We start from the raw sequence: 14,112 nt of genomic DNA on the forward strand, positions 1-14,112 counted from the left end.
AGGGGGGAATCCCTGCGGGGAGTGGTGACTGACAGTGACCGCTCACTGTAGGGAAACGATCGGGAAGTGAACGGATCGGTGCATGTTTCTGCTCACTTCTCGATCAATAGAGCCGATCTGTGACAGCTTCTTTGTTACAGGTCGGCTCTAACTATGAGGATGAGTGGAAATCACTCACCTCATAGTTCACCTTTTAAGTTCACACTAGCCACTTGCTAAAATGATCAATTTTAGCATGCAGGCCAGTGTTGTGGACGTGGGGTAGTGCCATGTGTTGTTACGTCAGACATTGTTCACATTTGTTTTTTACTTTATTGAAATGCCACTGACATTTCCTTCACTCTTATGACTGAAGGCAGCGTTGCAATGTGAACAGGACACACAGAAAATTATTTTTTTCTATGCAAGTCAGTCCACATAGGGTGGACAAGCCGTTAGAGAGGCATCTGCGTAGAAGTTTGGCTAGAATCTTGACATCACAATTAAACAGTGATATGGGGTGATACAAGTCCCATAATTTTATTGGATCTTTACGAGGCTTACCAGGACGCCCAATGATCAGCACTGCTCTCATGGATTTTGGTAGTGGGCCCAGAGAGATCGCTTGTTCATAGACTTTAAGCAGTTGGATCAGCGTGTCTAAATTATGATTATACCAATCTTTGGGAAGTCATCAGGGCTTCGGGTTTTTCTCCCCGGAAAGGATTGAATGGCGGTTTGAAGTTCATCCTCTGTAAACAGGTTATCTAAGTGAGTGATTTGAGCCTAGCCTAGTTTTAGGAATTTGATGTCATCTAAGAATTCATTCAGGAGTATATGGCAGTGAAGCCTTGTAGAGAATAGAGTAACTCGCCTTAATGATAGATAATACCTTTTATGGTTTATCCAAAGTCTTGTTCAAACATAGATGCTGTTTGATAAAAAAGCTTTTTTGCATTAAATGCATTTATTGCAGGTTGAGGACCCGGCAAGCTATTATTAGGATTGATGATTTACTTCGGTGGGATTCTTGGTATATTCCTGTTCAGCTCAGGATTGCAAGTAGAATCGGGCATTGCTATTAATGGACTTAAAAAAGGACCCACTTGTATACATCTAAAAGGCATCCCACTCAATTGCTTCATTAACGGAGACCCAATTCGAATTGAGGAATGGGCTGCTGTATCAGAGGTAGCAGATGAGTGTGGACCAGAGCCCATAGGACAATAGGCAGGAGATCTCACAGAAGGAATACTATCCATGTGAACCTGTGCAGAGGGGAAGCCCGTGAACTGCAGCTTGTGTTGTCGCCTGGTGTCACTGGCTGTGCCATTGCTGGAGACTTCTGCTCTGTACAGGGCACCAATACCTGATGCATGTGCAGTAGTGGCAGGAAGGTAATAACATTGTGATGCTACTATGTATACATGGTAGCATTGATGTGTAAATGTAGACCATCCACAACAGCTCTACCCAGTGGGAAGCACATCCTGCTTGTCCCTTCAGCAGGTGAGTCTGTGGAGCAATTGGACATGACCTTCTGATATCTGGCCCCATCATCTCACTCCACCTCCATACCCCCCAGCTTCTACTGATGCTTACACAGGTACTGTGATCTCTAGTCTGGCACCAGCTACGGTGTGTATCTGGAGTTACAGCTGACAGCACCACTCACCATTGTGTCTGCAACCACCCCCATCCCCATCATTGCACCAGCACCCCTGTGCCTGCACTCTCCTTCTCACCACCATGCCTGAAACCTCCCCACTGCACTTTAATTCCCACCCCCTTCGTGCTCTCTCACTACTGCAGCTGATCACCATCCTTCTCCTGCAGCACACCTGCACATGAACCCCGATTTCTCACAGCAGCGCCAGACCCCTTCCTCTCCTTCATGCCCCCACTTCACTTGCTACTGACCCATTGCCCGCCTCTGTGCTCACTGCCATTGCACTGATGCATGCATCAGCACTCGCTGCCAGTGCACCAATGCCAACTTATGTGCTCTCCACCAGCGCAGTGATGTGCCCTGCCCTTCCGTATTCAGTCCATTCAACGAACAGGTATAATTTTTGCTTTTAAATATAGGAATCCCCAACACGTTTTGTTTTTTCTGATTACACTAGTGAAACGTACTGTATGTGCTTCCATTTTATTCTTGTATATGTAAAACAGAGATGCATTAGTAATGTTTGCATGCCGTTATTCAGCTTTTTTGTGATTGCTTCCTCATCCTATTTAATAGAATAGTTTACTTTTAGCTGCCTTTTATAAAGTGCATAGTGGCAAAACCCTGTATGTCCTGCAGTGCATTGCTGCCCCCTAGAGGACCGCGTTGTAGTGACACTTGGCTATGCATTTTGATTTAAATTGATAAGAATTGTGCTACAGTGGAGCAATAAGTTAAATGTACACAAACAACATTTCTGATCTGTACAAAGTACATGCTTCCCTGTGTCCTTTTGTGATTAGTTTCTAACATTTAACATTAGTTTTTACCACTTTAACATAATATTTTTTTGGAAATGATAATTAGAAAAAGGGAACTGTTTTCTTTTAAAACATGGGTAACCAGGTGGAGGAATCAGAGCTGATATACCATGACATGTCATTTCTTCTGCTATTTTTGCTAATTCTCAATCCATTCTGTGCTCGGAAGTAGCGTCCGTGCATATGGATAATCCACTCTGCAAGATGGCATATGGATATGCATTCACTTTACCAGCTTAGGTTTTACTTCAGGTTCCCTTTTTAAAGCAGAACTTTAGTTCTACAAGTATGCAGCTTTGCCCTTTTCCAGTGCTCACAGATCAAAGCTTCATCGCTCCGTCCACAACTATCTTCTTGTCTTCTCGTTTCCTATCGCTTCCTATCGGTCATTAGGCGCCCACTGATGTTGCTACTCCCATGCATTTGCAGTGATCCCGCATAGGCTTGCATAGGGCTATACTCTGAGACCAGAGCCGCTTGGAGTGTGGCTCAATGTGGCTCTTGTCAGTGACCGCTTATAGATTTTTATAGGGCTATATTCTGAGACTAGGGATTTTTGAAGTATGGCCCCATATGACTCTGTGTGATAAACCCTCATAGACTTGTATAGGGCAATATTCTGAGACTGGAGACATTTGGACTACTTCCCATTTTGCCCTGCACATTGAGCTCTCATAGACTTGTAGAGGGCCATCCTGTGAGACTAGATATGCTTGAAGTATGGTCCTGCACAATGAGCCCTTGTATATTTGTAGAGAGTCTTACTCCAAGACTGGAGATGGGTGGAGCATGACTATGCACAATGAGTCCTTGCATATATGTAAGGAGTCATACTCTGGGACTAGAGATACTTAAGAACTAAAGCCAAACTTTTTTTTTTTTGGTTTTAGTCCTCTTTTGGGTCAAAGGATTCATATAGTAAGGTGCTCCTGTTTGCGGACAGCGCAGAGCCGCACTGCAGCCAGGAAAGATCCCAACAGTATTGTCGGGATCCACCCCGCTGCCTGATTGACAACTCGCTCTGCCTCTCTAGAGCCAGAGGCAGCTGTACCCGTCCCCTCCCCTGTCTGTCCATCAATAAGTGCGTGAGGAACAGAGATGGCAGAAGGAATCCCTACGGGGAGCAGTGACAGTCACGTCTCTCAGCAGGCACAACTGATGAGCGATCAGCGGTATGTGATCACTCAGTTCTTGATTATAGAGCCAACATGTGAGAGCTGCAATATCACACACCGTCTCCAAGTATTGGGAAGCGTATATTTTACTCTCCCAATACTTCTCCTTTAAATCAAGTGCCATTGTTGGTGCAGATGGCAGCCAGTCAGACTTCACATCAACTCGGAACTGGGTTCTGATTGGTTGTTATGTATGTCTGTCTTTGCACATTACCAAATACACCGCAGCAAAGATAAGCACCATAATGAATTTTATGTGTGCAGCTATAGATGTGCCTTTTTGTTTTTTATTATTGTTTTCTTATCACTAAGATTTTAAACCTTTAAGCTGCAGAGTTGAGATTTGTTATTTTCCCTGTTAAATAAATCCATTAATAGCTGTCTGACAAACAAATTTTTTTATGTGTAAACAACATTAGTCTCTTGGAAACCATGCTGTTCCAATCTGTTACTTCAAGCGTTTAGCATCTGGATATATTAGCCTAAATTTGTTTTTCAAGTATAAAAATAGCTTTTTGTTTGCAGCAATGCATTATTTCCCCAGTTGCAATTTTTTTTTGCATTGTTTATTTCTCTGCATTTTAGCTTCCCGTTACTCATATGCAGCTGTGAGAGGGGAGGCATTGTTTTTCACTTTGACCTCATACACAGCCACCTCATGTATAAGGATGCAGAGCAAGTTTCAGCCTGCCAAAGAACCAACTGACAAGACAGATGCAGTGCCAGAGGAGGTATGGCAAACCGAACACGCAGGAAGTTGTAAATAAGGGAACCAGTTTTGTCGTTTTAATCATCAGTAGCTCTTAGGGTTACTGCACAAGCTAACAGTTTTTGGAGGCACTTTTTAGCAATAGGGGCTCATGCACACCGGTGTATTAAAATTTTCTACGTTGGGTCTTTCTGCCTAATAAATGTGCATTTTGGTGTGTAATTAGGTGTGTGCAGCAATTAGGCGCATGTGCACGTAAACTAATTCTATTGGGCAGAATATTCGTTTAGTTGGCCGGCCGGGATGGATTTCAGTGCCAGTAAGCTGTCCTCCAAATGCAGGCTTGGGGCATTTTATGTCTTATGCCCCTCAAAGCTGCTCCAAAATACGCTGCAATGTGCCTGGACACATTAGTTAAATAAAGCTGTGTACAGAGGCATAAAAAGAAAAAAATCCTTTAAAATCTGCGTTTTTTTCTGCTCATATGCATGAGGCCCTAAAGACCATTTTAAGTTTGTGTGAACATCTGCATGCAAATCACCAAATTCACAGATGAAACGCATATGAGGGAGCTGTTTTACCTGCCAAAGGATTTGTATTTCTTTTCATTCAGTCCCAAGATTTACACCACTCACTACTGCAGTTAAGTAACATTTATAGACCTTGTTCCTTCCCAGCCTGTAAATGGACAGTGAAAGGAGAAGCTGCAGACTAATGAGCTTATCTCTGTCACCCTGCTCTCTACTCCCATAAGCATGCCCATTGTTAGCACATGAGAGTAGTAGCACAGCTGTCTGGATCCTTGTGCTGCTACTCCCTCCCCCGGTCTTTTGTACTGCAAGTAGCTGATACCAAGTGAAATCCAGGTATTAACACTGCCTGTATTCAAAAAATACAAGTAATTATGTATTGATGAATTCAGACCTGCAATAATTTGTGTCTAATAAATCTTCCTGGAGTTCAGCTTTGACCCAAACTATAAATGGTAAAAGTAAACTGTAACAAACTTGGGAATTCCAAGCTTTGGCTTTACCTTTGGCTAAGAAACCAAAGCACAGACAGAGAATTCATATTGGAGACTGCCCTTATTCTTTAACCCCAGTGTAGGTGCCAGGTTGCTGTGTGAGAGGAAAAGTGGCTATGAGTAGGTAATGCAGCAGTCAGGAAATTTATGAAACATTGTATATGAATATTTTGCATTTTCATTTTTAGCCAGCAGTTTGACTTCTGGGCTTCTTTTTCACATATTTATCAAATTTGTTTTTTTCCCACTGCCGAAAAAAGGCCTGTTGGTTACAGAATTCAGTAGCTCAAGATGCGCTTTACACATACAGCTGAACGAGTCATTGCAGTCACTCATTCCCTTCCTACTTCAAAGGGCGTTTTAATGTGGTATTGAACTTTCAAACTTTTCTTTGAATCCAGATCAAACAAATATATATTACCCAGCAAAGTATTTCTTTACATTTTTGCCCAAACACTTAGTCATCATGTTTTTGAACAGCTAGTTCCAACTTTCTCGTTTTTGCTTCCCTTAACTTCCTGTCAGTACAAGATCACAAGGGCAATCTCCAGTGAGAGAGAGCCTCAACCGTTCCACTGCCAGGCCTTGCTATCCATTTCTGACCCCAGATGGTCCAGACCAATTTTTGCAATTTTTCACTTTTTAAAAAAATAATTTTTCACTGACCGCTCTCAGAGTTAAACCATGTATGTTCTGGAAGTGCAGGACCATAGAATAAAAACATTGTTCTACTGATTGTGTAGGTTCTGTGATAGTTCCGCAAATGTTTATTTCAATAAAAATATGCTAAAGTCGTTATAGGCATACAGGAAAACAACTTAAAGGAGAACTATGAGGTGAGTGCTTTTCACTCATCCTCATAGTTGTAGCCGACCTGTGACAATGAGACTGGGAAGTGAGCGAACATATACCGGCGTTCGCTCACTTCTTGATCTTGTCACGGCAGAGAGCTGTGACAGGGGAGGGATTGGATTCCCCCCTCCCCGCTCCGATCTACCAGCGCTGACTGGTGGAACGGACGGGGGAGGGGGCGGGTACAGCTGGCTTTGCCTCTAGATAGGGTGAGCTTAGGGTGACAGGAGGACGGTAGTTTAACTAAATCTAAAAGATAAAACTACTGTATACTGAGTTAATAACAAATATTGGTAAATTTTAAATTGCACCTTTTTGCTAAGTGGCTTACACTAAACTCTGGACAGTGTCCTCGCACCTAAGCATTGTAGTAATGCCCAATCCACTGTAATGTTTGTGCACTGCTTTGGTGTGCATTACGATAAAATGATCCAAGCGTACATTTTAGCGCAATGGGGCATGTTGCAACGGATGGCTGCTCATAGAGTTGAATTAGTGTAATTTAAAAGATACTGGTATTTGAAGAGCAGGCCTGATTTGCTGTTGGCATTCATGTTCATCCCATAGATGTTCAGTAGGGTTGAGGTCAGGGCTCTGCGAAGGCTACCAAACCACACTCATCAAACCAAGTCTTTATGGTATTGTGCACTAGTGCACAGCCATGGTGAAACAGAAAAGTCAATTCTTCCAAGACTCCCCCAAAGGAAATATACACACAGGGAATTATAGATACCCCAAAATATAAATATAACTTTATTAAGACCTAATTACTTCTTAAATATGATTACCACACAAATGTATGATGTGATGCCACTAATATACAAAATGTGCAAAGCATCATAGTATAAGTCACCAACATTATATAATCATCTCAACTGCAAATAGTAAAAATATAATTCATGTCAAGTTTCTGATATATGTTTTTTGGCATGGAAAGCTCAAAACACTGTTCAAACCATTCACTCACTATTGGTGCATACAGTAGCATTCCCGGCACATATCCCAATGTTCATAATCAACTGGTAATATAAATATGATGGATTTCACTTTTCAGACAAGTATAGCTCATAAATAGCTCATAAATATACACGGGAGATCCATGAACTCATCAGATGAGCCTCACATTTACATATGTTCCCTTTACATATGTTTGTGACCGGTTCAAGTTATTGATACATCTATAGATGCACAAATAGATTGTAAGTGTGAGAGAGTACCCAATTGGGTTTAGATTTAATGGCTTGTTTAAACCCTTGCACTACATATCTGTTGATTAATCTAAACAAGATTGGATAGACAAATTGTAATGCATGTGGCCAGTTTAAAAGCTGCAGCAGTATTGTGTGTTTCCCAATTGCATATTTAGATGCTTATTCTGAACTCATGGTATGGGTTGCCTACCATTGCATGACCTTCTGTACATTCACGCTAGAGAAAAAATTGCATTCCTCAGCCTATGTCTACTATTACAGCAGAAAGCTTGTTTTACAATTCTTTTAAACATTTCTTTTTGGTAAGAACGCGAACAGCCCCCTGTGAAGATATATTCTCAGCTCTTCACACATCGCACTGAATACGTATTTGCAGATACTGGAAAGAAGGCAATGACTTGTAAGTATGTGCGGGAAAACCCTAGGCAGCACATTTAAAAGGTAGACATGAAAGGCAAAGAGTCTTTGAAACGGTCTTCTGATACCTGAAATACTATCAAAGTGGTTTTTCAAGAAGCAAAAAATAAAGGAAATTAAACTTTGCTCTCTTCGGAAGTTGGCAAGATTTTTCCAGAAGTTGTCAATTCCAGTAAAAAAATATAGCAAAACAGGAAAAGTGGTTATGTATCTGAAGTCCCAATAAATAATACATGACGGTTTATGAATAAAAAATGTTGCCATTCATACCACATGTGACTGTGCAACATTTTCAACCCTTGTCAAGTTAAACATTATGTATCAAATGTCTGTTAATGATTGCACAAGGCCTTTCTTTTCAGTACAAGTGCATTGGGATCTCCCTTATGGCTCCTGTGGAAAGAGAATCTATATGGGCATGTAGGAGAACCACATAAGGGATCGTGGGACATGTAGTGTATATGTTCAGGTCATTACTGCCTGCTGTCCAACCGGAAGTTTGGAGAGTGGGGAGTCAACATGTTAAGAGGTAAAAAAAAATGTTTGGTAGCACAGTAAGGAAAACTGTGGCTCATGCAATGGATCTATTAAGAAACCTTAAAATAAAACAACCCAAAAAAAAACCTGAAGGTTAAATACTACTTTAATTGCAACTGGGATGTATTTGTGGTTTTATCTGGCAGGCTACATCAGCAGTCCAAAATGCACATGGAAGGAAACCAGAGTACCAGAGGAAACCCATGCAATCAGTTTTACATTAAATCAGGCATAGGCAAACTGCCGCCCTCCAGCTATGGTGGAACTAAAAAGGCAAATGCCTAATTAAATTTCTAGTTACACCACAGCTGGAGGGCCAGTGTTTACCTTAAACTGTGAAATGAGTTGGAGGAACTAGTGGGGTTTTTAAATATTAACCCTATATCTCACCATTTGTCCCCTCATTCTAAAGCTCCCATTGCCTAGTTCTTCTAGATTACATGTTCGTTTTTAGGGTTTTGCTAGAAGGACAGGAATGATCTTGGAGCCATCATCCACTTTTGAAGAGCTAGATCACATAGGTTTCCATTGCAAATCGTTAACAAAAGCACAAAAACGGGTAACAGTAGTTTTCTAATATTAACTGTCTGGCTTTTGGGATTTGAACAAGCCGCATTATACACATACAACTACACACATAGTAGCTGGCAATATCACAATCTCGCAGGCAGATGTAAAAAAAAACAAAAAACTATGCTTTTCCCCTGCAGCTGGCTCCGTTATTGTTGGCCACAGCAGAGATACTTACCTTCTCTTTGCTCCCAGAACGATGCATCAGGGGAGTACAGGGATAATCAGCAAAACCTTCTTTAATAAAAATATCTGGTACTTCTGGGTATGTGATGTATTCTCTTTTCTAATGTGATAGTGCTGGTTCTTAGTGATTGGCCCTGCTCTGTTATATAAAGGGGAAGTGTGTCCTTAGCCATTTGTAAGCGGGCTGGCATCAGCTCAGAGTCTTCTTTAAATGGCTTCATGCTGCCAGGAGCAAAGAGAAGGGAAGTATAACATGCTGCAGAGGTCAGCTTTACATTATACAGTATGTGCCCTGTATAGGCAAAGCACAGGTTCACTGTAAACACCATCCTTATTTTACATTTAAAAATTATACCAAGGAAGTGACATTTAAAAAGCATGTGTTTTAATTCTGAGACTGGAATACAATGACTCTTTATATAGGAAGCTCCAAAAATGATGTTGTGAGCAGAGTTTTCAGGCTGCTAGCATTGTCATTATGTTTCTTTTGGAATCTTGCTCTATTCTCATACATTAGTGTACAAACCAGAAAATAATGGATTTCTCCAGTGTTTGCTCTGGCACTCACCTCGGTGCCTGTTATTATTGCCTCTTGTCACTCTTGTTTTCTGCTGTCTGTAACCAATTTTAACATATCGCTAAAATGTCCCTCTTTTGTCTTGTGTAACCTTGAGAAGATTGGATTCTCTTTGCCATCCTAATGAACATTTTGTGACAGGATCTCACATGACTGCATCTTGCATCAGAACAGCTTGAACAGGGATTGATCACCATGCTCGCTTATGAGGAAAGCATTCCATATGCTGCTCTTAAGCTGAGCATGCACTTGTAGTTTTTTCTCATTCAGCCCACAGGGGCTTGCTAAACACCGTGGATGGGGGAATCTTCCCTGCTGAGTTATTGTATTCTAGCAGCCGGCATCCAAAGATGTTTGGCTTCAGTCACTGTTCAGCTAACAGTTTTCCACCCAGTTCCTACAACAACAGTTGGTTGAAAAATTTACTTTTGTGCAACAGAGTGATGCGAACAGGACTATACACAACTCGAGTCAGCAGGACTCATCTTTTCCATCAGTTGGCATGCATCATTGTGCAATTTTTAACTTGCAATTTTCAAATGATTGCCATGTGTCCTGGTCTTATCTGTCCCGTCCCTTCTCACTGATCTCTCATGTGAAGAATGAACCCAGAAGCGCTAAACTCCGAGCAGTTCCAGGTTCAGGGCTGACGATCTCTAGCTGGCCAGGAAAGAGGGTAAGCAAGCACAACCTATTCACCGTTGGCTTGAACAGAGTGCATGGGTAAAATTGTGGCGCTATTAGACCCCTGATGACTCTTTAATTCCCCTATTGATAAAAAAAGTGTTTAAAAATTAACGTTTAACTGGTTGTCGTCCGGCCATTTATTTACTTTTGGCCAAACGGCAACCAGTCTAATTTAAAAAAATAAATAAATCTTTTAGGTTGAGGAAAGTGTGCGTCTTCTGCAGCTGCTGCCAGCTATCCCAGGCTACGCTGTCCTTTGTGAGGGCCCGGCATGGCTGGTCTCTGTGGCTGGATCCACAATCACTGAATGTGGAAGTGATGTGAATTACATCACTTCCAGTGTCACTCTGTTATTTGTCTGGCTTCTGTAGCCAGAGAAGAAGCTGAAGAACCAGATCTCTGTTTCATCCCGCTTCTTTGGGGCCCCTAGGAGATATTAGGGGTCTAATAGACACATACCAACCCATACAAAGGCAAACATGCGTTGGGTGAGCCTATGTGCGAAAACAAGGATTGCACCACACATGTTACATTTAACTGTGAATGTCGGAGTGTAAGTAATAGTGTAAGTAATAATTCCAGGTCCATTAATCACTGTTTAACACTAAATTGATGAGTGGTAGAAGCTTGTAAAGTGTCGCCTATGGCCAATTTTGGGTATGGTAGTTTTTTTGCGATTGGACGCCACATGCAGTTTTAAGGCTTCACATGTTTGGTATGTATTTAGCCAACATGACCCCATCTTTTATATTTTACCAATGAATTGCGTAATAATTGCGTAGTTTTCATAACACAACATAGGAAAAACTGTTTTTTTCCCCAAAATGTTACTTTTTTTTCTTTTATATAGTAAAATAATTGAAACCCCAGTGGTGATTAAATACCACCAAAAGAAAGCTCTGTCTGTCCCAAACAAAGTATATAAAATAATTTCAGTACAGCTTTGCATGACTGAATAAATGTCAGCCAAAGTACTGTAACGCTGAATACTGAAAAATGGCTTGGACTGGAAGGGGGTGTAACACCCTGGTCTTCAAGTGGTTAAATAAGTTTAAATACATTTAAAAACATTTTGTAAATAAGTGATGAGCACACGAATATGAAAATAATTCTAGTGCCATCATTAACTGTTAACTTTAGATTGATGACAGTTTGGGGATTTTAGCCGTATCACCAGGGGCATGCAAGTTTAACACTTGATATATTTGGTATCTCTTTACTTGACACAACCTCATCTTTTATATTTTACAAAAAATTGGATATTATATTGTGTTTGTGTGAATTAAAATTAATTTGTGATGCATATGGAAGAAATGACTGGCCAACTATATGGCCGATACACTCAATTTGCATCTATTTGGACACCCTGGATTCTCCACTTAGACCCATGCCCAGACTGATATCACCTACCTCATCCCTTTTTCTCTCTGGATACCATGACTGGATTCTCTGGACCTTGCCTGAGACTTGTCGACTCCCAGACATGCCCCATCTACCCAATATGTCTACATGTGCCCCCGCTCTTTCCCCCTCTCCTTCTTTCTTTTCCTTTTCTTTCCTTCCACTCCTTTGCATCCCTCCTCTCTGATACTACCTTTACACTACTGTTAGTCCCAGGCGTTATTAATATTGCCGGAACTCTTCTATTGCTCTACCTTTGAAGGCTTTTAGTAACCTAAAAAAATGGTTATGGTTACCCTGATATGAGACTGTTAATGTCCTATGATCTGCTCGACAATTTCAGACAATGCTTTTACATAAAATGTGCATACGCCTAGTGGCCTAGATGCAGACTTTATCCGACTGCCTATGCCTTCCATCTTTATCCAATGCAATTTTTCTCTTATGATGCCTTGGGACACCTCCTATTTTGCATGTAATTTACTTCATAGATCTTATATTCTTATTTATCTATTTTTGTTTTGTGATGTCTTATTTCTGTACCATGAAAATGTGTCTAATAAACTTTGAATCTTTACAAAAAAAAAGTAATTTGTTTATTATTTACTGAATATATAGATTTGATCAACAGCAGGGCAAATATTGTGGGACATAAAACATTGCAACTGCCACCATTTTATTCTACAGGTTCTCTGCTTTCAGAAAATATAACATGTTTTTGGGGTTTTACGTAATCTTCAGGTCCAAAATGTGCATTTTAATGTGTTCAAAAATTAGGAAAAAAATGGCTCCAGCAGAGAAAGGGTTAAAGTGCAAGACCAGCTTCTGTTTGAAAAGTAGCTACTTGGTTCTACTTGGAGACAATTTTTTTTAAATACAATTTATAAATGTTTTTACTTGTGAGCTTCCTTCTCCATGCGTGTGAGCTCCAACTTTTTATCATTTCAGTGACAGCAAATGAGCTGTGGAAAGGAGTGTTGGCAGATACGTCAGGAGGATCTCGTAAGGGAAGAGGTAAAAGAACCAAGAAGAGGATTAAAAAGAATCTGAACGTTGGACAGCGTATTGGAGACGGTAAGGTCTTTGTGTTCATTTTTTGAAACCCTCAGTCTTATTTATGAAAAGTGACTTAAGGGTTAACTCTCTAAAGCGTAAGGCATAAAGCGCTTTTTTTAATTTTCTTTTTTTTACTGAAAAGTTCATTTTACGACATTAGGATAAGGTTTTTTTTTGTCATTTCAAAAACATGTTATACATGAACAGGACGAACAATGTACTTGGGTCCCTATGAACAATAATAAAATGAAGACAAGCAAACCATAAAATAAATTATGTAAACATAAGTATGAAGATAAAAGTGTGAAGATAAAAAATAAAAACATTACATTAGCACCAATTTGTTCAATGCAAGCAACAGCTACACTTGAAAAGCTGCAGGATGCCCAGTAAGACTGCAGTAATATCAATCATAAAGTGCAGTATTATCAGTCTCAAATTGTAGTGGTGCCCAGGAAAGAAATAACACTAATAATAGAAGTAATAATTCAATATATATTAATCTCACAGCATCAGGGAAAAGGCTGTTCCTCAGTCTGGTGATTCCTATTGCTAAAGCCAAACCTTTTTTTGTATGTAGTTCAGTTTTGGGTCATTGGAGTATGTTTACTATTGTAGTCCTGTGACCCAAAGTCAGCATATAGCGGGCTACTGCCCACTATATGCTGACAGTGCTGCAACCAGGAGGGATCCCAACAATATAGTTGGGATCCACCCAGTTGCCTGATTAACAGCTGGCTCTGCCTCTCTAGAGCTACACCCAGCTGTGCCTGTCACCTTCCCTGTCACCTTCCCTGTCTATCCCTCCAATGAGCGCTGGAGGAACAGAGAGGGGAGGGTGGAATCCCTGTCAGAAGGGGTGACTGATGGTCATCGTTCTCTACAAGGATAGCTGAGCGATCAATGGTTTGTGATCACACAGCTCTCTACCTATAGGGCCAACATGTGACAGCTGCAGTGTCACACACCAGCTCGTTTTATTACACCGGCACGTTTTATTTAAGGCAGAGGGGCCAACAGTCCATAAGGAGGATGGGAAGAGTCCTTTGTTATACTGAGGGTCATCTTCATGCACCTGCTGTTATAAATATTACTGATGATGGGCAGATTATACCACTAATACTCTAGGCAGTCTTCACCACCCTCTGCAGTGCCTGTTTGTCCACTGTACAAAATGGTAATGCAAGAAGTAAGCTAGTTCTCCACCACACACCTATAAAATTAGATAATGGCTGACGTAT

General features: G+C 40.8%; 1 protein-coding gene across 1 annotated transcript in view; it reads left to right on the forward strand.

Moving 5' to 3' along the window:
• Positions 1 to 14,112, forward strand: part of MRPS5 (mitochondrial ribosomal protein S5) — an 85,443-nt gene that overhangs the window by 18,458 nt on the left and 52,873 nt on the right. The window contains exon 3 of the mRNA XM_018558819.1: positions 12,764 to 12,889. Within this exon, the coding sequence (XP_018414321.1) occupies positions 12,764 to 12,889 (126 nt within the window). The remainder of the gene's footprint in view (positions 1 to 12,763; positions 12,890 to 14,112) is intronic.

Source organism: Nanorana parkeri, unplaced genomic scaffold, assembly GCF_000935625.1.
Source record: "Nanorana parkeri isolate BGI_ZX_2015 unplaced genomic scaffold, ASM93562v1 scaffold361, whole genome shotgun sequence".
Lineage (NCBI taxonomy): Eukaryota > Metazoa > Chordata > Amphibia > Anura > Dicroglossidae > Nanorana > Nanorana parkeri.